Below are 24,861 nucleotides of genomic sequence, written 5' to 3' on the forward strand. Positions count from 1 at the left end.
CAAATTTTAAAAATTACCTATTTTAGAAAGAGGTTATTTTGAAGCGATATCAACTATTTTTATAAGAATCTGGACTTGCATTACTTGCACAAGAACATTTTATTTTTAATTTATATTTTTAAACAATTAAGAATTATACTCAATTTTATTGAGGTAATTTTTATGAAAAAAGCTTTAGAATTGACTAAGTAAAAAAATAAATCCAGATTAAATCCAGATTTTCGGGGTATAGTTAATTTTTTACATGAAACATGATAGGCCCCTAAGGGTATTTCCATTGTAAAGGGTGTGATAAAGTGTCTTATTTTTTTTGTTCCTGATTTTTGTACTATACACTTTATAAGGTATTTAATATCTTTTATGCCTTATGTCTTAAGTTGTTAATATAATATGTATTTTTAAAATAACATTTTTTTAACCTTTCTTACAACGTCACTATTAAGTGTAACGGGTGTGAATTAAAAAATGGATTTCGATGAGTTTTAGAAGCCAAATAGTAATTTGAATAACATTCGTGAATTTCGTACTAAATATGAAAGAAGGTTTAATTACGTTTGCAGTATGCATATAAATGAAGGAAATTTAAAAAAAATGCGGATATGAGCCGCATATTTAAATCACAGGGTTGAGTATTGAGTCTTTGCAAACCCATGGCATGAGGCTTTTTCTTGAGTCGCAGTTTTCAGTTATTTTGCATTGGATTTTAATTCTTAAGCTCTAAAATGAAAAAAAAAAAGTTATGTATGAAAATTGGAGTCGACAAAATTGTACTCCATATGTTGAACTCACCACACCCAAATACCTTAAACATACCCTATATCCTAACAATCACACACAAAACTCACCATTCCCATAATGCCAACCAAACCAACTGTCAAAAAATCTACCTACAAAATATTTTCCCACACACATTATCATCGACATTTTCTACACAAAACTAACCCCCTAAAGCTTCCAAAAAAAAACATCCCCCCACGAACAATAAATTATTATGGCAAAACTTTATCAATCCCCCACGACCTAAATGCGCGGTCGCATAACCTTATCCAAACCAACAAAAATATTCCACTGATTGCAGCTCTTCATTAAGGCTCCCCACAAATATACAATACAATCAAAGCTTCTTACTATATTTCAATGTATTTCCAAAAGTCAAGAGCACTGTTATTCCAAAAAGAGAGTAAATTTCTCATTTTTATTTTTCTCATTTGTATTTTTTTTTTTGTCTCATATAGAAAAAGTTTTTCGGTTTTGTCGTTTTCGGGTTCTAACCGAAATCATCATCAACCATCTTCTTTGCTTTAGAGTTAGTTAGTCGGCGAGTAAGTGCTTATAACGGTCTGGCAACAAAATATCCATTTCTCTGTGTTTTTTTCCCTAAAAAAATTTTTTCCATCCCCTTATACAAAAAAAAAAATACCATAAAAGAAAAAGTTATTAAAAAAAAAGCTGAAATCATAAAAGAAAAAAAATACTAAAGCCTAAAACACACACAAAACCAAAAAAATTGTTCCTTTTAATTTATAAGTCATAGAAAAAAAAAAAATGTAAAAAAAAAATCTTTACAAAACCAAAACCAAAAAATTGAATAAATCCAGAAAAAATGCAAAAAGCAACGGAAAAATAGGAATTAAGCTAAAAAAAATGGAAAATCACTAAAACCCGTTTTTTTTTTTAAGTGAAAACGAAAAAAAAAAATTAAAGAAGAAAAAAAAAACCAAGTGAATGTGTGAATCAAATGAAAAGTGCTATAGATACACAAAAGAAAAACCACACAAAATCATGACTCCGGATTTTGAAGGCCAAAAATATAGAGTTCAAAATTATTGTTGAAAGTAAAGAAAAGCCTGGGTTTTTTTGGTTGGAATTTATATCAGGAAAAACGACACAAAAAAAAATTATATATTTTTTTTTCTTCACCTACAAAGGTGTGTAAGTTATAAAATCTAATTTTTTTTCAATATTCTAGTACTTTTATTTATTCCCTATCAAATGAAACCCATAATTCTGATGAAAATTTCGAAATTTATTATCAAATTTTGAATTAAAAAAAAGAAATCAGAGGGAAAAAAATATCTGAAAATATATACATACCCTACGTTCCTCTTCCGTTTTATCGATTCGAGATACACACATTCAAAAATTTGTGGTGTGATGATGGATGGGTGAACAAAATAGGTGAGGGGAGGGCAAGAGGGGGCAAAGGGGGGGGGGGGGTTCTCAGAACCCAAGAGGGATATAGTTTTTCTTTTGAGATTGTAAATGTATGTCAGAGTATTTTCTACCTACGAGTAAAGCAAAAAAAAACACCAACAGTTATAAAAATATGTACTAAAATTGGAATATATCGCGAGAGCTTCTGTCTATCTTTCTCTTTAGGTATATTATCTCTCTCTTTCACACTCACTCATAATCACAACACATTTGAGTGAGTGTAAGAGCGAGCGGGCTCCTTATTTTTTTTTTTTTATAATAGTGCTGTTGGTCTCGTTGAAACGTAATCCTTGTTGTACTATCCCGGAATATATACCGTTAGCTCATGTTGTTTGTATATGTATCTATCGCTACAACACAGTTCCGGGAAATTTGTGTGAAATTCAAGTGTTTTTCATCAAAGTGACAACTGGAGGGTGCTTTTAAATGAGTGCGAGGTGTGTTGTAGAGTTTTTTTTTTTTTTCTATAGTGTATAGAGTGTAGTGGTGGTTAAATAAATTGGGGTCTTCAACCCTATCTTTTGAGATTTTTATTTTACTGTGTTTTTTTCTTGAGAGTAGGGCATTCGCCTATATTTTTCCCGTTGTTAAGCAATGTAAGTGTTGAAAATTTCATCCAGGAAAGACCTGCTTTTTCAAAAATCATTTCAGAAATTTCTACAAAAGTACAAGTAGGTTGTGTGTAACTATGTTTTCTCTTTCCCACCTCCTCCCCCCCCCCTTTTTTTTCTTTCCCATGTATCTACTCTACTTTGGTGTACTATAGATACGTTATATTCCAAAAATATCCCAAGTCCCTCGCAACGTTTAGTTCTTTGAGCCGAAAAAAGCATTTTTTGTCTAATTTTAGATCAGTGGAATTTTATCGATTTTCTCTTGGTTCCCTTCTCTCCTTTGCTCCGCACTTGTCCCTTTTTTCGACAACTCTCCTCACCTTTTTTAGTTGCGTCGTCGTTGTCGTCGTCTTACAAATAAAAAAAAAAAATTTTTACGAAGAGTACAAATTGACACCAACACTAACAAACTAGTAAAACCCCCAAAACGTGCCCCAATACTCGCCCACACATATCCGTCGTCGTAGTTGTCGCGTCCATCGACTATAATAACGAGAGGGAAGCAACCCTTGCACACGCATCACACACAGAATGACGACAAAGATGGTTTACCCTATACTCTCTATAACAGTGACGACGACGACGATGTCAAAAGAGAAGAAGAAAAGGTTCAAAGCTTTTTTCGTTGATAAAATTTCCAGTGGCCCTCAGGATGACGTTAACGGAACGACATGAATTCCAATACACCGTTAACCCACACGAGTATATTATGTATCTCTTTGGTGCGATGTCTTATATTTCCTTCCCGAGGGATAAATCACTATCTATCTCTCATTTTGTTGTTCTTCTTTGATTGTGTGACTCTCGTGTACCGAGTTATAGAGTCTTATGTCAGACAATGAGGACATAGGACGACAATGTCCCGTAAAAATTTCTTTGATATGATGTTATTTTGGACATGCGCTGAAAAATTTTCAAGTACATTTTCATTGTATGACACAATTTTCAGGAACTTAAGAGAGAATCAAAATTATAGAGAGAGAGAGACAAAGAGAGAGAGAAAAAAAGCGATAGAATATAAAGATTACATAGTTATGATTTCTCGGTTCTGATGAGGAGCTGGTGTATAGACACTTTTGAAAAGGATTTTCATTCATAAAGCTTCCTCCAAGCCCCCAAAATAATCAAAAATCTCTGTACACTCTGGTGAGGTGAGTGAGTGATGTCCAAGTTTATATCTTTCTTATCATTTTATGTGTGTGTGTGTGTGTGAAGTGTGTATTGGAATTGGAATGCAAATGTTTATTTATTTACGTTCGAGAAGAGATTTTGATGTATGGATGATGGCCATTTCTTTTTCTGGCTTTGGCGGGGAATGTGCCTTAACAAAATGTGACATTTCTATTTTTTGACAAAAATATAAAAAAACTGCTCTTTTTTGTAGGACTGTTCTTTTTTTGTGGGCAATTAGGGATTAATTTTATTTCGAGGATTAATTTATTATTTTTTCTTGTGGTACAATTTGTTAACAGAATCATTATTAAGGATTTGAAGTTGTTTTCTTTGAAAAGATTGATAAAATTTATTATCATCTAACAAATAATTCAAGAAGTCGTTATTATAAGCTTAAGAAATTTTTTTGATAAGTATCTACAGAAAAATTATGACTTCAGACTATTAAGAGATTTCAGCTATTATCTTGCTTTCCCCTTCATATTTTTAAGATTTAGAACAAAATCTCCCACTCTTTCTCTTTTTTGTATAGGCTTTATAGAAATACTCGTAGTCTCGTGTAGATTTATTATTTTTATCTGTATCTGTATGTAGTAGGTACCTACATAAAACGATTATTTTTTTTTTGTTCTCTCTCATTAAATAAAGATTCATTTGTTATTTTGGACAGTAAATCTTTTTGTTAACCTAGGTAGGTTATTATAGCAGCAGACATATACACACACACACCCCCACACGTGAATAATAAATATAGACTTTTTTCTTTTATTTTTAAGATGTCTAGGACTATGAATAAAATAAATTTTGTCTGATGTTGGATGGATTGATATTTGATGAAAAATGAGAATTCAGGAATAACAATTACCTAATTGATGGCAAATATATGTCAATTTTTATTAAAATGGCGCCCAATGTGAGGACTTCATTTGCTTCATTTTTTGCCTATTTTTTGTTATTTTTGGATGGATATTGACTAAATTTAATGTTACTTAATATGCTTTCCTGGGAGTGGCAAATAGCTTTCGATTACCAAGAATTAATTACACATTACTACTCGATATTAGTTTAGTTCAAAACTTAAAATGGTTTAATATGACAAGATTTTATCAAGAAAATCTGGTTTTTAGTCACACTTTTGTTCTCACATATCAGTTAGTGTGTAGATGATATGTTAAAAAAAAGTCCAGTCTCAGTTTAACCCACGTAAAAAACTTCATTCGAGAGATTTAAACTAGATCCCGATCATTGATTTTGATAACATTAAATTGAAATCATCTTATAGGAAATTTTAAAAATCAACACAATTTTTGTTTTTTTTTTTTTTTTACCTTTACACACTTTCTTTGAAATTCTCCAATGAATCAAAAGTTTATCCCTAGTTTACCGCACGCAAAATAATGCAATAACCAAACTTGGGGGTTCGCGCGAACCCCAAAGCTTTTATGCACCTCTAATTGTTCATTATCAACAATTTGATGCATTGTCTCTTTCTGTTATTGATTAAGGTGACAGTTGCGGTGTCTTTTTATGATAACACGTATATATAACAGGTATATTTTTGCCAAAATATACCAAATAAAAATTGTTGAAAATAGTCCATTTAAAGTCTTGGGGTTCGCATGAACCCCAAGTTTGGTTTGTGACTTTTTTTCAGAAAAAAATTCCAGAAAATTATATAAAACCGCTTTTATGGAAAAAAGACAAAAAACGTAAACAAAAATGAATTTCGCTCACTGAGTTTTCATCCCAGGTCGAAAAAACGATTTAGAAAAAAGTTATAACCATTTAAACATGCGTTGGGGTTCGCACGAACCCCAATATGTAAACTAGGGTTAAGTTTATTTTTTTTTTTGTCATATCCTTGAACTACAAGATACACTACGACGGACGTGCTACGTAGTCGTGCATTTTTCTTAGTTAGGTCATCCGACTTTTTACATACGTACCATTCCCTAAAGGGTGCCTAAGGCTTCATAACACATCAAGATACATACGTGCAATACAAAAATTTAGAGCGAGTAACATACAAAATAAAATTCAAAAAACTTTTTTACATTGTGTAAAAAAAAAAACGAATTATTAAAATTTTTAATTTGAAATGTTTGAAAACATGCAATCGTAGGAAAAGTGTATAGTGTAAATTAACCCACCTTTTACATCAAATTCGATAATTTAAGATTAAAAAAGATAATTTCAATATATAGTAATAATATTATACAAGCATCTTCATATTTCACTTAATTTTTTTTTACTATTCGCCTTTAAAAAAACGTGGGAAGAGAACTCGGTTTTTGGAACTTCAAAACTTGGAAAGCGACTCTGAAGGAGTAAGATTTTTAGTATAGAAAATTAGAAACAACTGCTTTTAAACGACGAAGATATTTAAATCAGTTTTTTTTTTGACGTGATAACGTCTTATAAATCGATGAACCATGGCAGCCATCACATAAAAGCGACGCCATTTTCTCCCGTTCCACTCTCGCACTTTCGCAGTGCGGCAAAAAATTTCAATTCAAAACTAAAAATAAACTATTAGAGATACAAAAATCTTCTATAGCTTATTTGAAAGATTAATCCAAATGAAGGATTTTTAACAATTCCGTCATTTAGTAGGGTAAACAGGGGTAAAACGAAAAGATGAAATTTGGGCTAAAATCTAAACGCGAAGTCGTAGAGAATTGAATTGCTGTAGATAGATGAGATTAATTTAAAAATAACTGCATTTTCTAAAAAAAAAAATTCTAAAAAATTTTGAAACTAAGCTATAACGTTTTGTTTGAACGTTGCACACGTGTTGGGGCTATGACAAAATGATGATTTTGGGTAAAGGAAATTTTTTTTGACAATTCTAACGATGCCAGGTCAAAATTAAAAAATGAATTTTTGAAAAACACCTTTTTTTTAGTGGTATTTTTGGGTAATTTTTGATTTTTAGCTTTTTTTTGGAGAGTTCAAAATATCTCAAACTTATAGGTTGGAATCGTTAAGTGAGTTTTGACTGAATAACGGAAGAAACAAGTTTTTAAAAAGCACGTTTTTTGACTGTTTTTAACCGATTTTCATCGTTTTTTATTTTTATATTTTTTTCTTTAATAGATACAGGAATAAAGTATACGGAGTTATGATAGACCATGACCACGACTAAATGTGTGAAGTTTCAATCATTTTCGTAAACACAATTTCGACATAACGGTAAAATAAAATTTTAGAATTCAACAGGTTATAACTTTTGACCAAGAGCAGATAGAAATTTTATTAAACTTTTATGAGCATTTTGTCTTGATACAATTACCTTTCATTTGGTATATCACACATAATGGTAGACTAACTACAAGCTACACAATGTTAAATCAAGAAACTTGCGAAAAACTTCAAAACGCCAGAGGAGATCTGTTGCCCCCCAGCAGTGTGGTACCGTAATCTCAGTCTGAAAATTCGACATGGTTGATTTAAAAAAAAATTCTAACTTCTCTTGTAGGCATCTTTGAAATAAGATTGATACGTTATATGAAAGGTGAAGTAATAAGCTTTCACATGGTATATATTTTTTATAGGTTGTCAAACAAAAAACTTGATTCCATAGCCTGAGAACATAAAAATAAATGTTTTTTTTTCTTTTTTTAACGAAATTTGATCGAGTTCAAAAAATTCTAGCTTTTTTTGTAGATGTCTCATAGACCTAATCGATATATATATTTTGAGCTAAGACAATAAGCTTTCAGAAAGTATAAAATTTAAAATAGGTTGTTAGGGAAAAAAATGGAATTAATGACGTGAGAAGATAAAAATTCATGTTTTTTTCCTTTTTTGATGAAAATGATTGTTTTCAATAAATTATTTTTATACTTTCTGCGCATTGTAAAAATTAAAAAATGGTTTTATTCTTAAGAAGAAATACTTGGCTTTTAAATTGCATAATTTTTTTTTGTAAGCTTTTAAAATAAAAAAATTAATATAATGAGAAAATAAAAAAGGTATTTTTTTTAGCTTTTTCTTTTAAATTATGATTGTTTGAAAAAAGTAAACTCTTCAATTGACTCATTTAAAAAAAAAATCACACAACCTGTTTTCTGACGACGTTATCACGTAAAATTATCGTCCGTAAACCGACTTTACAGACAACCTCTTTTTCTTAATGAAGATAATAAGCCTATTTTATAAATTTTTTTCAGGTCAAACGAAAATCAGAAAGACCTTGTTTTTAAAGATCATTCAGCAGATTTGTTTTGACTTATTGAAGTGCGTTATAATGTTGTTCAGTAATATTTACCAAATTTAAAAATTACTTACGACTAAATTTTAGAACTATAAAGCACTTACGAAAAACATTGCTTATGTATGCAATGGTTCTCTTAAATGGAATATAAATATTTAAAATATTTTCTTTTTTTAATATTAAATTCCTAATACATATTGTAAGATACTAGATTCATTCAAAGCCTAGTTTTGATACTAAAATTAGGTAGTTTTGTAGAAGACAATTTTTTCAATTTTTTCATACAATTTGATTGGGCTAATTTAACTGTTCCACTTCCACTTACTAATCATCTTTGTAGCATTTCATGAGAAAGTGAAACTCGAAAAAATTGGCACTTTATATGTTCCATCCATCCGAAACTAGTAAAAATTGAGTCATACTTAAAATTTTACAATGCGCAAAAAGTATAGTATAAAAAGTAAATCATAAATATATAAAATATGAGTAATTTATTCAAAACAATCATTTTTCATGAAAAACAAAAAAAATCTTTTTTTTTTTTCTAACACCATTAAATTCATTTTTTTTAAATTAGAACTTATAATAAGTTTTATATCGTCTGAATGCTTATATTTTTACCTCTTTTATGACGCTTCAATCATATTTCTACGATGCCTACAAAAAAGTTAGATTTTTTTAAAGCAAACCATGTCGAAATTTCAAAGTGAGATTACGTTACTTCCTACACTGGTGGCTGGTCATTAGCAACAGATCTTCACAGGTGCTTTGAGGTATTTTTCAAGTTTTTTTTTTAATTTAAGATTGTGTAACTTGTAGAGCTTGTACCGTTATTTGTGATACATCAAATGAAGGGTAACAATATTAGCATGCGTATTAGAGTTAAATCAAATTTGTATGTGCTTTAGATCAAAAGATATAACGTGTTTCTACAATTATAGTTTATTCGATCACCTATCTACAGTATAAATTTCATTCATCTATCTATTATAGTCAATTGATTTTTCCAGTCGCTTTTTCGTTTCATCGTGTTTCAAATCACTACGATACTAAAGAAGTTTTCACTTCAAAAACACAATTTTTCAAAAGAAGTAAAATGCGAAAATCATAAACATTGGAACAGTTAGAGCAATGTCATTTGATACGATTTCAGATCTTGACCGTGCGAACTCTTGTAACGATTTAATTCAAAATCTACACTTTTGGAGTTCAGACACTATCCATCTTGGATTTGTTCGAAAAGTGATTGGGATGAATCAAACGTCTAATTTGTACCCTCTTTTATTCAATGTAAATGTAACTTTGATTCTTTGCTACACCATAAGTTTAAGATTTTTTTTGGAGCTTAAATTAAAAACTTCTTGTTTGCAAAAAAATTTGTATGTTTTTCAACCGTGACAAAAAGTTGTACAACCCCTGACATCATTTACTAACTTTTTTATGTTTCTATGAAATCGGGTTGTTTTGGTCACTCCATTATATTTGGAAATAAAATCTTATTTCATACTTTTTCCTTCGTTTGGTCGTAATGGAAAAAAATAGTAAAGTAGTTTTTTTTACAGTTTAATTAATTAACAAACTCTATATTTGGTGTTTTTGTTTTTATAGATTTTGAGTAATTCGAATTAGATTTGGTAGAATTTGAAAAGGAAACAATAAATTAATTATTACACAAATATCACACTCGTGACTGTGAAATGGCTGCTTTATTAATTCTATTTTTTTGAATAAGCTGAATTAAAGATTACATCACTGAAATAAAAGCCTCATTCTTCATTTTTGACTTTTGGTTTGACTAGAATTTTTCGTTGGTATTCTATAATAAGATTTTCTTTCAATTAAGCTTATTACTCTTAAAAGATTCAATAATATTTTCCGACAGTTGACGACGGAGCTCTCCCTCCAAAAAGGTTTTGCTCGTAATTAACTAAATGAGTAACGTTTTTAAGAATGCACAAAATGCTTTATTGAGTCACTTCATTTGGATAACTTCAGTTCCTTGCTCAATTCATTCAAATGAAACAAAAGTGATCGCATTTCAAATTTGATTTGATTTTCTAATAAAATTCAAAATAAGAGACAACTGTCTTATATTAGTATAATTTTCTTAGCCTCAAAATGACTTTCAAATCTTTATTTTATGTTATTATACTAAACGAGTGAACTTCACGCACGTGTCAATATGATTCAGCATTATGATTTATCATTTTCTCATGCTAATGATCACACTTCGTTTATGTATATTCATTTGCATATAAAAATGTATGCAAATTTAGAAAAAAAAACTCCTAATTTAACGCTATTTTACTGTATTAAAATTTAGCAGTGTAGGGTGAAAAGTTTATTAAAAAAAAAAATCAAATTAAATTTCACACTTATTAAAAAGATATAGAGAAGAAATGAACTATCATCAAATTAATAGATTGGCGGTTAAAATTTTTTTTTTAAATATTCATATGATTTTCGAACAAGACAAAGAGGTAAAATATGACATCAGTCACCATAAATTTTGTCTCTCAAAAAGGAGATTCAAAATTATATTGAAAATTAATTTAAAACTTAAAGCATCTTTAAGTAAATACACACACGACGGAGATTACAGCGAAATATTCTTATCACTTATATTAAAAATAAAATAAGTGCCTAATAAAAGGCACTCACACTTGCATATAAATATTATTAAAATCTTAGAAAAAATCAGTAAGCCAATATTTCAATTTTTATTTTGTTTAAAAAAATTTATTAACGTTCTCAATTTTGTTGGCAAAAATTGTTTCCATTAACTTTAAGTACCTACCACTTAAGGCTCTTTTCTTCTTTTTCAAACATAATATTGCTCGTCTATGTATAAGATATAAAAGTTTTTGGGAAAAGTCTAAATTTATAGTGCCACCTGCGGCTAAGCGCTATGATACTTTGAATAAATTCTTTAATATTTGGAATTCTTTTTATTAAAAAAAAAAAAATATAATCATCATCATCACTTTAAGAAAAAACATTACTTTTTCTCAATGAAAATGTTTTCTATGCCAGACAAATCAACCATTTTAAAAAGACAGTTGGAATTTTACTGTGGTAAACTGTTTTGATATTCACTCAAGCGTTTATATTATTCCCACATAAAATGTGTCTTATTGTAAGAAATAAACATGAATATTTGTTGTTGTTGTTGTTGTTGTTGGAATGAAGTAAGAGAAAAACGTTTAAGAATCCTCATTTTGCATGTATTTTTTTATTTTCATTGATGACGATGATGATTTAAGTCGTGTATCCTTAAGATCATTTTGATAGCCTGGCGCCGCCTTATAGACACATTCATCAGGAAGAAAACTTTATTGAATATACAAATACAGTCATTTTTATTACAATTCTAAGACTTCTAGTGGCGTCTTTGGGTATAATATTCCAAAAGAAGAAGACAACATGCAATATAAAGTCACTTTTGCATTCCAATGGCTTTGAATTATTTCAATTGAATAAAATGTAAAATAATTCCACAATGATGCATGTTATTTTGAAGATATTTTATTTTTGTGTGTGGGTATACACCAACATAAAAGAGACAAGTTTTTCTTTTTAATGGAAATTGAAGTAGATGGAAATAAGAATTTTTATTGGTTTGAAGTTTCAAGGAGTTGTTTTTTTGATGTTGTCATTTTTTTTTAAGGTGAAGTAAATATTTTGTCAAAACCACAAAAATTTAAGGAATTTCTTGTTTCAAGGACTTTTGAATTGAAGGGACAAAGCATTAAAAAAAAATACATTTTCAAATATTTGTATAAAAACTTTAAGCAACTTTTTATAAAAAAAAAAATTGTCACTGTGCAAGGGTTTACTAATTCGATAATGTCACACCTAGGAAACTGTAGTTCGCTGATAGTAAAAAAAATGACATCTATTTAATTTGTTGTTTTCTATCTCTCATTCTGGCAAATAAAGAAAATTTCAGATTTTGACTAGGACATCGTTATTACGCAAGAATATAACATTTTTTATTGTATTTTGTTGCAACATTAAAACAAAACTAGCTTATTTTGAGTTAGCAGTGTGCAGTTAACAAAATCAATATACCTTCGCATCTTAATTTAAACTTTAATTTTCTCAGTGTAATTGCTGAGCAGTTCTGTGTGCTTTGCAATGTTATTAGTCAGTTTACCAGCTTTGTTCTAATATTTAAGATTATTACTAGCCTACATTATAGTAAAGTAATTAAAATGACAAAATAACAAAAAAAATATTACTCATACACCCTAGTGACCCATTTCGTTAATAATGCATTTAATGCTCTGTATAATTGGCAATACTTTATCGATTTTAAAGATTCAAACATCAAATGAAAGTTGATATAACAGGCTGTTATCTTATCTATTACATTATTATATAACTAGCTGACCTACCCTGCTTTGCACGAAAAAAAATATAAATTTAAATTTGTTTTTTTTTTTTTTTTGTGATCAAAAATATACACATTCAAAGAATTGTTAACATTATGTGTTAAGACCCCAAAAACAAATTTCAGGATTTTAGACGAAAAAAAAAACAATAAAAACTAATGAAATTCCGAAAATGTCTTACATTTGGGCTTAGCTCTTCAGCCCGAGATTATTACAAGTTTGGCGTCAAACCAAATCTAACTTCAATAGATTTTTCAGTCACTTTTAAACTATAATGAAACGTGAGAGTTTACAATATACCAAATACCATGTGATCCCATGGAAAGCGCCATTTTCATAGTTTCATTGCAGAGTTAACGTTTTTTATCATTATCATTATGCATTGGTTTTTTGATACATACAAGTCTAAAAAAAAAAAACTTTTCAAACACGACTAAACGTATAGTTTTCTTTAAAAATGAAAAGGACGTCATGAAACTTCAGTTTTTGCGAAATTGAGTTTGAAAATGTTGACTGGGAAAGGTCATAAATTGAAAAATATAATCCTGATGGAGAATATGAATTTGGATAGGATTCTTATTAATTCAGGAAGTAAAAAAAATGTACATAAGTTTCTTTGAAAAAGAAATCAGAAAATTAAAAAAAAATACTGCGACAATAATGTTTAAGAAATTAGTAAGAAGGACTACGCCTATTTTTAAATAAAAACCAAAAAACAAAACTCAAAGAGATTGGCAAAAAAAGAGCATTTTTTTACCTCACAACGCTAAAGCCAAAGAGAGGGTTATTTGTTTGACCATACCTGGCTGAAGGCTATGTTATATCACTTCAAATTTGTCAGCAGTTGGATTTAAGTTCATATTTAAAATTAAGGCTTTTAAAATAGAGTCAATTTGAAATTTGTGCATTATTTTGAAATTTGAGAAGTTTTTTCTCAGGAACTACAGGAACTTTTGAAATAAATATTTCACAAATCAATAGCTTATATCTCCAATATATCTTTTTTTCATTCTATTTTATATAAACCGAAACCTTTAATTTTAAAAGCCTTAAAATACCTAACCTATAGAGAAGTGGACTTCACCCATTATTATTCTGAACGCCTCAATTATATTTAATTTGTTTCTAAAAGATGCAAGGAACTGTTTTTTGACATCGGTTTTCAAGATGTTTTGTAAGCAAAAAATTAAGAAAACAAAATTGGAAAAATTTATATGTTGCTTTTATCAAAAATATGGAAAATAACACATATCGATAAATAAGATACAATATAATAATTTTCCGCTCAAAATTTGTTTTCAACATACAAAATTAAGCTGAAAATTCATATTATTCGGTCCAATAACTCCCAATTTTTATCTTAGTTGTCAGATTCATGGAGCTCCAAATTTCTTTTTCAAGCACTTAAGTACGACCATTAAAAAAAAAACAAAAAACGTCTATTTGGGAGATCCTTAAAAAATCTGAATTTTGTTTTGATTCTTTAATTTTTTTCTACACACTGTGTCAAAAATTTACGGAAATGGACATGACATAAAATCCAAACACTTTTCTTCTTTGCAGAAAAAAATATCGTAATACATAAATGCAAATTCAATAGTGGATTATGAAATAAAATTGTATAAATCTTGGATATTTGTTTATTATTTTATTGAAAAAAATCTTTTCATCTAAATGTTTTATCCTCTCAAAATGAACAATTCAATTTTAGTTCTGAAATAAAATTGCCTTACACCCATTTGCCATACAATATTAATATTCAAGTCAAGATCTTAGTCACAAATTTAAAATTTCCCCAAAAATAATTTTTTTACTCATCAAAAAAAAAAAGATACAACCGAAAAAAAAAGAAACAAAAGAACATTGCTTATTTATTTTTGGGCAAGCTATAATAGGGTGAGTATATCATAAAATTTAACGAACCAAACTAAATAACTTAGTTTTTTCCATCATCATCATCATCAGAGAGTATCCTTCGAAGAAGAAGTCGATACATAATCAAGTTGTTGTTATACCTTAGCAAAAGTACGTTTTTCTATATCATCAGATACAGATGTTTTCTTTTTATATACACAATGGAAATTTTCTTTATTTCCAAAATATACACAACTAAAATATAACCATTTGGAATAATATTTCTGTGTATATTCAAATTGTTTTTATCCTTGACAAATTAAAATTTGTTTCCTTCTAAATATAAATTTTAATTTTATGTTTAATCAAGGAGTGCAATTTTCATTTTAACATGCATTTTATATAATGTATATTTTCTTTTTAGGTGAAAATTAAAAACATGTTAACAAAAACGATTAATTGTTTTCTAGAAATTTGAATTACATTTATTTAACACAGTTTTGCTTTTTATTTTTTCAAGTATTGCATACAATAGTGAGGAACTGATTTCAAGGCAAACATTGTTTGCGTATATTATTTTTTGGTAATGGTGCTGTATTCAGAATGCTTTAAGATACAAGAGTGTAGACGAAAAAAGCGTATGTTTGTTTAAGACAAACATCATTTGCTGTGTAGTTTTTTGAGCTTAAGTTTTAAAATGGATTTTTAGAGTCAAACAAAGAAGGACATGAGCAAGGAGTATGAATTTTGTGAATTGTGACATGTTGGTATACTATTTTGTTTTTTGGTTAGTATCTTAAAAGTTTGAGGCTTTCAGTATAATGGGTCAAGTCCGTATTAACCCTCTGTCGGCACACGGGTGCGAATTTGGCAGGACAAAAATGAAAAGTGGTCACAAAAAAGTGTCTTTATAAGGGTGAAAATAATTTTTTTTTAAATTGTGAATACAATATTCGAATCCCTCGGAATATTCTACAGCAATTTTATATATGATTCTCTATAAAATAGTGAGATCGAAAAAAGTTCTAGCGACATAAAAAAGTATAAACCAAATTTGCAAAAAAGAGGTGTGCCTACAGAGGATTAAGATTGGTCAAGATAAATAAGTTTGTTTGGTACTATTTTAGAAATTAAAGGGTCATTAAAACAAATAATTATTATTGTTTAGATTTTGTATATTCCACTTGTGTGTTTAAAAATACTTAGCCCTTATTAGTTTTATTACCGTTTGGTACAAGGGTTAATGTGTAGCACTGTCAAACCAGAAGTTCTGGGTTTCACATCCAGCTTTCACTATGTAGGTATATTTTTGTCAGGGGTACTGCCTCTTACAAGAAATTGAGAAAGCCTCCAAGAGTATCCTTGAAAAACTACTTCTTAGTTTTGGATGCACTGCGATTTTAGAAATTCCTGAAGTCAAAATCCCTCCTCAGATATCCATTTGAAAAATTCTCGACTTGAGTAACTCAAGTTGAGTTATGATTTCACTTGTGATGAAATTCTTAGAAAATAAGCTAAGAAGCTAATTTGAATAAGCGGAGTGCACCGACAAAAATTACAATGTACGGATCATAATTTTAACTTTAATTTTTCTCAGCGTAATTGCTGAGCAGTTCTGCCTGCTTTGCAGTGTAATCAATCAGTTTACCAGCTTTGTTCTAATATTTAAGATTATTACTAGCCTACATTATGGTAAAGTAATTAAAACGACAAAATAATAAAAATATTACTCATACACCCTAGTGACCCATTTCGTTAATAATGCATTTAATACTCTGTATAATTGTCAATAGTTTATCGATTTTAATGATTTAAATATCAAATGAAAGATGATATAACAAGCTGTTATCTTATCGTTTACTTTATTGCATCACTAGCTGACCCTTCCTGCGCTGTACGGAAAGAAAAATATGAATTTAAACAATATTCAAAATTATATGTGAAACTATGTAAGTAGCTATTTTGATAGTAGAGTTACCTTTTTTAAGTCCCCAAAAAGGATTTTGCATTTGTGGAAGTCTAAGGGCCATTTTTTTCACTTATCAAAAACGAATTTGTAGTTTGTACTAAAAAATGAAAAGGATGTATTGAAACTTCAGTTTTGTGAAATTTTAAATCGTATTAGAGCTGAATTTGAAAAATTTGTCTAATGGAAAATTCATAAAATGAAAAAAATAATCCTGAAGAAAAATATTAATATTCACAGGATTCTAAACCAATTTTGGAAGTTGGAGATATGTAAGTTTCCTTAAAATTAAACGGTGTTTTGTCATTTAATTGTTAAAATATAAAAAAAAAAAATTGACGTCACTGAACATTCTGATTGCTTGGTCCAAATTTGTAGTTCTATGTTTTTCTCAGCGTTTTTTTTTTTATTTGGATTTAGAGATTTAAATGTTCAACTTGGAACATACTTTGGTATTGTGTTCTCCAGAAAAGGGAGACCTATGGTAATTTTTGCAAATTTTAAAACATCACAATGTCACATTATCGAGTTGACACTCTTACTGTAAAACACTGAAAATCATTCAGAATATGTTTTTTATGGTTAAATACTCGAATTCAAAATAAATTTTTGGAAATGAAAAATTTTGAAAGTTTTTTTTTTGTTGAGTTTTTTGAAAAAAAGTTTCGAAAGCGAATACAAGTTTTACGACCTCAATTTTTTGGAACAATAGTTAGAACACTTTTTGATAGATGAAAAAAAAAGTACAAAAACTGAATTTTTAGGATTTTTTTATTTTCGACATATTGAACAAAAATTTGGAACATGTTTAGGAATAAATTTTAAAATCCGGAACAACTTAAAAAAAAAAGCTAGGTCAAAAACTGTTTCTTTTGCTCTAAAACCCCCATTTTTTGAAAATTTTCAAAAAAAAAAAATATTTCCGGAACAAAGCGTCAACAACCTTTACCAACTTTCAAAAATGTTAATTAAAAAAAAGGGGGGGCTAACTACACTCTGGCACATACAAAATTCAAAAACACATTTTCAAAAAAAATTTTTTTTTCAAAAAATGGGATTGTTTTTCAATTTAATTTTTTTTTATATTTTACCTTAATTTAAAACTACTGTGACTAACTATCTACATATTTTTATTTGAAATGAGAATAGGGGTTTCGAAGAAAGTAGTTATTAATGGTAGGCACTTGTGAAAGGACCGTTTTCTTGATTTCTAGGTCCTTTCACATGTACCGTTTAAAACTACCCTAAATTTTGGCACTTAAAAAACAAAACGTATGTCTAGGTAATGACCTAAAACTACCAAGTTTAACGGAAATCTTTACATTAATCTTTTCATTATGCATTAGGCATTTGGACATTTCATTTTTTTTTTTTTTGTGACATAATGTAAAGAGAGTTATTGGGTATTAAACGATTGTCGTTTCTAGAAATTCAAAAGTCTCAAAAGTTAATGATTTAAAGCTGAAAATACTGAATATTTTGTTAATTGATGCACTCAACTTTATCTGTTATATTCAAAATAAATGAAACTTCCAATTAGAATGATTTCCAGAAATTTCTCATTGACTCAGTCATGGGTAAAAATAAATGATAAATATCTGTTAACTATCTATCCATTAACAACCCATTTTTATTTATTCCTTCTATTTCTAACAAAAAAAAAAAATACAAATCAATTTTCAAATCCTTACTCAAATAAAAATTTTTTTCTCTTTCTTTTTTTTTCAGGAACAAAACATTAGAACTAATTTTGAATTCAGCATAACATCAGTACCGCGGAAAGACCGCGGCATATTATGTCGCGTGACGACTATAACTCTGTGACCGTTGTTAGTTCTGGCATTCGTAGTCCTGGCCGGTCTAGGCGGCTAACTGAATTACCAACAGTAGACCGTTCACCATCACGGGATTACGGTGCGCGTGGAAGTCCTTTAGGTAAATACTCTACTAACTTTTATAAAACCTTTTTATACTTAAAAAAAAAAAGAAAGAAAAAAAAACGAATTGCCTCCCCCTTACCCATATTAATAATGAATATTTAATAATGTAATTGCCATTAAAAAAAAAACTTTGTACTTTTATTCTATGAGAGTGGGCGGGAGCAGAGTACTTGGATAGGGAGACAGTTGAAAAATGCAATACCTGTATTTTTTTTCTCATGTCTCTTTAGCTATGTCCTGCCTAACCCCATTGTCCTGATTTTTTCATCATAAATTATTCAATTGACAGTTAATACCTACAGTTTTTCTTTTATACCTACAGCAAACACGAAGTTCAAAGTTTTTTTTTCTACAAAATGGCATTTACAGAGAGCCTTAATCCATCTGCTACGGAGCTGTCTTCCTTGACTTGTTAAATAAAAAAAAAAAAACAAGTTAAGGTTTAAAGCCCCCTTAGCTTGGACTAGAAAAAAAAATGAAATATTGAATTAGCAAATAAGTTCAAAGAACAACTCAACAACGAGTATAACAATTCTTTGTTAAACTTATTTGCTTTGAATATAGTCCAAGTAAAAGATTTTTCTCTGAAAAAAAAAAAATTTAATAAATATTTGTTTTTTATTAAAAAATAAGAAAACTAATAAATAATCTGCATTCGGCTTGTGTTTCGAGCAATTCCTAATACAATTTTCTTACTTACATCACGCATGCGCATGTGCCATTATTATTTACCTTTCGTTTATCATTTTCTGCCCTCTTAACGCTCATCATAAAAATAAAACAAACAAACAACAAACAATCACAAAACACACAATCAAACACAAAAAAAAAAACATCATACAAAAAAAAAAAAACAGATTAGGCGAATTAGATTCTAAAATATAAAATTTAATTAATTTAATTTTTTGCCAAATGCATTTGGCAAAGAATTAATTGTTTTTGTACATATTTCTTCCCCTTGGCAAGTTAAATAAAAATCAGCAAGCTGGATTACAATTATGGTAAAGGTATTAAAATCAAGGCACTTTTACATTTTTTTTATAAAAAAAAAAAATAAATGCGAAGTAGAATGTACACAACACGCAATGTAGAAAAAAAAACAACACTTTCATTACAAATTAACACACAAACAAAATTATTTTAACACGGAATTTAGAAAGCTTTTGTTTAATGAAAAATTATAGTAGGGTGTTTCAGTGTAAAGGTTTTAATTGTTTAGGTAAATAATGCGAGGGTATCAAGTCCGAAATATGTTTACACAAATTTTACGATTTAAGGAATATTAGTTTCAGGTCATAAAAGGGAGCAGCAGAGAATCACCATTTCAATGAATGCAAAACAAACCTAAAGGTGTAGGTTTCTTTGAAAAAATTTCCTCGGAAAAAGTCAAGAAAATAACTAATACATAACTTTGACAATAAACAATGTTCACCAAACTGTTCCATATCAAGATTCTATCGGCTTTATCAATCATTGGTAATAACCCGTTTGAAAACATGGAGCTGAACTAAAACCCAATAGATCAGAAGTTATTTATTTGCCTTTTTTTTGAGACTTTGTAGAAAAACTTGAAAAATTGTTTAAAAATTTTGCTAAAGAAAAAACCTACAAATTCATGACCTGGAAAAATCTTAGAAAAAGTTTATAATTTAGGATGCACCATGGCTCAAGCGAACCAGCCTCAGACTATCCAGTTCTAGTCAGCTGCTTCCAGATAAGCACATTAACTTCATTGAAGTCTATTTTAATATAGTACGCATTATTTGAGGTGAGAACTTATTCACTTACTTAATTAATCAAAGTTGAAACTGGCAGGCTTTGGATTAAACCAAGTTTAGTTCTTTTACCTGGTTACTTTCTTATTTAATGGACTTTATCAATGAAATATCCTTTCCGTTTAAGATTCATATTGTCGTCTAGATCTAGACTCACATCCACTATTACTACTTGTTCCTTAAGGCGCAGGTAACCACGTGATTTGCCCTATTTCCGGGGTACATCATGCCAAAAAACAAATGTTCGGAGCGAGATTCAGTCTCGTTAAAGACGGCCAATAATCTATCGATCTTTGGGAGCCACGACATCAGGCGCAGGTTCGTTATTTCTTGCCGCTCTAATACACTGAGGGAAAAGCCACCATAAAACCACGTAAAATCAATGAAAACCACATTGATTTAACTATTTTTCGGAATTATTTTGCGTTGAAGATGAACATTTTAAAATCAACGTGGAAAAAAGGTTAATTTTTGATGGTTTCGTATCTTAAAGTCACATAAATCAAAGTAGTTGTTCATCTTTGAAACAACGACGTTTCAACTTCAATTTATTTTTTCCCTGAGTGTACAATTCAATGAGTCCGGCTGTTGATGTTAATGTCTTTAGCGTACTGAAATGGTTGAACTGATTTGTGGATTTGTGCTAAGCACTAATCTACTCCATAGCCAGGTAGAAGAAATCACATTACAACTCCTTACCAAAACCCTACCATATTTTGAATAACACGGACCGATTTTTTTCTAGTTGCACATGAGCTGCATACCTTTTTATTAATGTAGTTTTCCCAGAATCCCGAGTTTAGTCTTCACCAAAAACAGACTAGCCATTTTTCAAGTTTTTCCCTTGGTCCATATCTGTTTAAAACCATCCGAGTCAGCAGTTCTTAAGTTTTTATTACAATTTTTAACATCTTTATGCTGGTAGCAGAATACTCTGCTACTAATCCACATGATATTCATTGAGCTGTTGAAAATGCAGCTTAAATATTTCTTCTACATAACTTCTATTCTTTGATATTTAGGTCATTTCCCAGTATTGTGAAGACCTAGCCTATATTCGTGAGATTTTTCAAACATTCTCTTCAGGATTTTCTTTTTGTCCTTTCTTCTGCAGATCGCAGATTCTGATTCCAGCCTATTGATACTTATCTTTTTTTTTAAGAGACGCTACAACATAGATTAAAATGCTACAAAAGTATCTTAATCTTCTTTACCGTTTGGAGAGGTTAATCAATGAAATGTCTTCATGTCTTATAACTCATTCTTTTTAACATGGTAAAGAAGTAAATCATACGTCACACCTTCCATAGGGATTATAAGACATATAATACTGTTCTTTAAGTCAAATCTGGTTCGATGAAACCACTATCCAACACTTACCACTAGAATAATAAGCATAATTGATATACCTACATAAATTAAAAAGGGTTGGGTACGATTGACCGCATTTTAAAATCTCGTTTTTAAAATCTCGCATCTTAAAATCTCGCATTATGAAATCTCTTATATCGAAATCTCGCAATTACAAAATCTCGCTAAACGAAAGCTCGCAACATTAAAATCTCGCAAACTAAAATCTCGCAATTTAAAATCTCGCATTGAAATAAAATATTTATTAATTCGCGCGCGCGAATTACAGCTGTAATGTAAATTTATTGTCGAGAGTTTAGTTCTATGGAAAATTTTAGCTGCAGCAATCGAGATCCAATAGAAATGCTAAACGAAGGAATAAAACCGTTATTAGCAATACATCTTTACAAAATACATATAAAAAACGACTTCTACTGTCAAAAATTGATTACTTGCGAAGCATAGCTCAAAACCTCTCGCTATCTTAAAATTATTGTTTTTGTATGGAATTATGTATATTATCTTTACTTTTTGTTTGTAACTATTGAAGTAATTTATTTTTCAATTAAATGACTTTCCTGGGAATTTATTGTGTTTTGTTTTTCTTATTTTTTGTTGTTTATTTATGAGAAAAAGATAGAAAAGGTAAAAGTTTGTTATATGCATATTAGACTTCTATTTCATAGTGTTCAAGATCAACTGGATTAAGGATTTAAAGGACTTAATTCAATCGATTTTGTCGAGTTTTACAATGCGAGATTTTTGTGGTGCGAGATTTTGTTATAGCGAGAATTTTATGCAGAAGCGAGATTTTTTCTAAAAATGCGAAATTTTGGTTTGCGGGATTTTGAAAATGCGAGATTTTCTTATGTAAGATTTTAAAAATCCGAAATTTTGTTTTGCGTGAAATTTTTAAAAATGCGAGATTTCGTTATAAGAGATTTTAGTTTGCGATCAATCGTACCGCTCCCAATTAAAAGTTACTGTCACTCAATATCAGCAAGATAATACCGAACAGGTACCTTTCCAATTTTTATAACATAAAACGTTTACTAAGAAATGTCCTATAATTTTTCATATGAAAAGCCGTACAATTATTTAGAAATCTATGATGCAATTTCTACGAATTTTTGATAACAGGGTGATAACAGGTTTATTAATACCAAGTTAAGCTGACTCTTGCTCGTCAATTCTGAACCATGATCTTCGTTCTTCTTAGTTTCCGACTCTTCTAGTTTCTTGAGTAAGCAGAAATAGTCTCATTTTTTCCAGTGGAAAAAGGGCAATACTCGTAAGATATGAATAGAATAGAATTATTATGAGTGATGAGGTTATTACACAAAATTTCAGTTTTGTGAACAGAGATGTAGGTATTGGTCATTTATTAACGCTAAGAAATTTATTTCATTATATTCTTAAAAAATTAAAAATTCAATTTTACATAAATCATAGTTTTTTTTAGTCGAATAAACGAACAAAGGGATTGAAAGCAATGGAAAAATTATGTAAAACCGACCTTGTAAATTGTCATTTGAATAAGTATTCCACCTACTCATCGTGGCAAAATAGACAATACTGACTGTGAAAACATGGCAATTATTCCTCCTTTAATTCATATACCATCCTATTAATACAACAATGTAATAATTCAACGGATATATGCGCTTTCTATTGTTATCAAACGTTTATTTGAGCTATCGGACGTTACGTTTTACAAATACAAAAAATTGTTTTCTCAAAGGATAATTTTATAAGGTAGTTTTTACTGTGGGAACGGGTCGTTATTCTGCATTTGAATAAAAAATTCTGTATGAACATAATTTTGTATTCCATTATTCTGCTTTTCTATTATACTGTATTTCAAAATTCTGTAAATCCAAAATTCTGTTTTCAAAATTCTGCAAATCCATTATTCTCCTTTTTGGTATTCTGAATATTCCAAACTTATACATTTTTAACTTGCCTGTTGAACAATTTATATTCAATTAACAAATTAATTATAACAGTGTATAAGAGCCGTTTGCTAAAACGAAACTTAAGGATTTATGTTCTAAATAAAATTATGTGACAGTCTACGCAGAGAACAAATTAGGGAATATGAGTTTATGTTCTACTTAAATATTTCAGTTTTGTGTCAGCAAATGGCAATAAAAGACCTTACAAAAAAAGATAAATAAACCCTTACCTTACAACAAAAAACAAATACAAAATAACAAAAAACAATGTACATAATGAAGATTCTTGGCTAAATATTACTCGTATTTTGGTGTTCAGGGTATGTCATTGCCATATGCATATTAATTCGGGAGATACTTTACTTCAAAGTATTTTCTGCAGAATTTACAGAATTTTGGAATACAGAATTTTGAAATCCAGAATTTTGTTTTTACAGAATTTTAAAATACAGAATTTTGAATTTACAGAATTTTAAAATACAGATTTTTGAATTTACAGAATTTTAAAATACAGAATTTTGGAATACAGAATTTTGAAATCCGAATTTTGGCCCATACAGAATTTCGACCCCAACCCTTTTACTGTCCTATACTTTGCCTAAGAATTGTCAAAAAGCAGACTATTCAGAAGTAATTTAACTTTGATATCGTTTCAGTGTTCGTCGCACTTGTTTGCATAAGAAAATACAAAGAAAAGTTTTTAAACTATTAAAATTTTCTAAAAGTTGTTATAAAATATACCTAATTAAAATAGAAATTATACAAAATAGTAGTAGTTCTTAATGAATATACAAATAAGGAACAATGGCAAAAATTCTGAAAAGCTGACCTTGTCACATGTTATTTTTTTTTAAAGATAACGGCAACGTGCGGCTAAACTAACAATATATTATACTGACCGCAAAAAAAACATGGCTATTTTGTCCTTTTTAATATTCAGATACTATAGCCTGAATAGAAATACAACAATTCAACGGATGTATGCGCTTTCTATTGTTCTTCTTATAGTTTTGTGTGTGATGTCGCTGGCATAGTTATCATCATATAATATGTCATTGGACATTAAATTTTACAAACCAAACAATAATGTCTGCTCACGTTTCCTTTTTTTATATACATATTTTAACAAAAAAAGGATTAAGGACAATTCTTTACATAAGCTAGGATTTCATTTTCACATTGTTATAGTAAAAAACAACCAATATTATGCAATATTTTATTGCATACTGTTTTTTGAGGTCTGTAGGTTGAAAGTTATGAAGAAAATTTTAATTAAAGAACCTTGTACCTTAGTATACATATATTTGACCAAAACTAAGTAGTATCACAAAAAAAAAAAAAAAATAAGAATGTGTGCAATGCAAAAAAAAAAATTATATATTCTAAGAAGAAAAAAACATTTCCCCAAAG

At 29.2% G+C, this 24,861-nt stretch overlaps 1 protein-coding gene across 8 annotated transcripts in view; it reads left to right on the forward strand.

Moving 5' to 3' along the window:
• Positions 1-1,287: 1,287 nt before the first annotated feature.
• The window catches only part of LOC129907885 (trichohyalin), a 121,248-nt gene continuing 97,674 nt past the window's right edge, over positions 1,288-24,861 (forward strand). For 4 of the 8 annotated variants that reach the window (XM_055984357.1, XM_055984367.1, XM_055984360.1 and 1 more), the window contains exons 1-2: positions 1,288-1,928; positions 18,160-18,366. In XM_055984357.1, the coding sequence (XP_055840332.1) occupies positions 18,228-18,366 (139 nt within the window). In that variant the 5' untranslated portion in view covers positions 1,288-1,928; positions 18,160-18,227. Of the gene's footprint in view, positions 1,929-2,481; positions 2,652-2,791; positions 2,811-18,159; positions 18,367-19,228; positions 19,379-24,861 lie in introns of those variants that run through there. The other 4 variants (XM_055984359.1, XM_055984358.1, XM_055984362.1 and 1 more) reach the window with 4 other exon arrangements.

The sequence above is a fragment of the Episyrphus balteatus genome, chromosome 1 (assembly GCF_945859705.1).
Source record: "Episyrphus balteatus chromosome 1, idEpiBalt1.1, whole genome shotgun sequence".
Lineage (NCBI taxonomy): Eukaryota > Metazoa > Arthropoda > Insecta > Diptera > Syrphidae > Episyrphus > Episyrphus balteatus.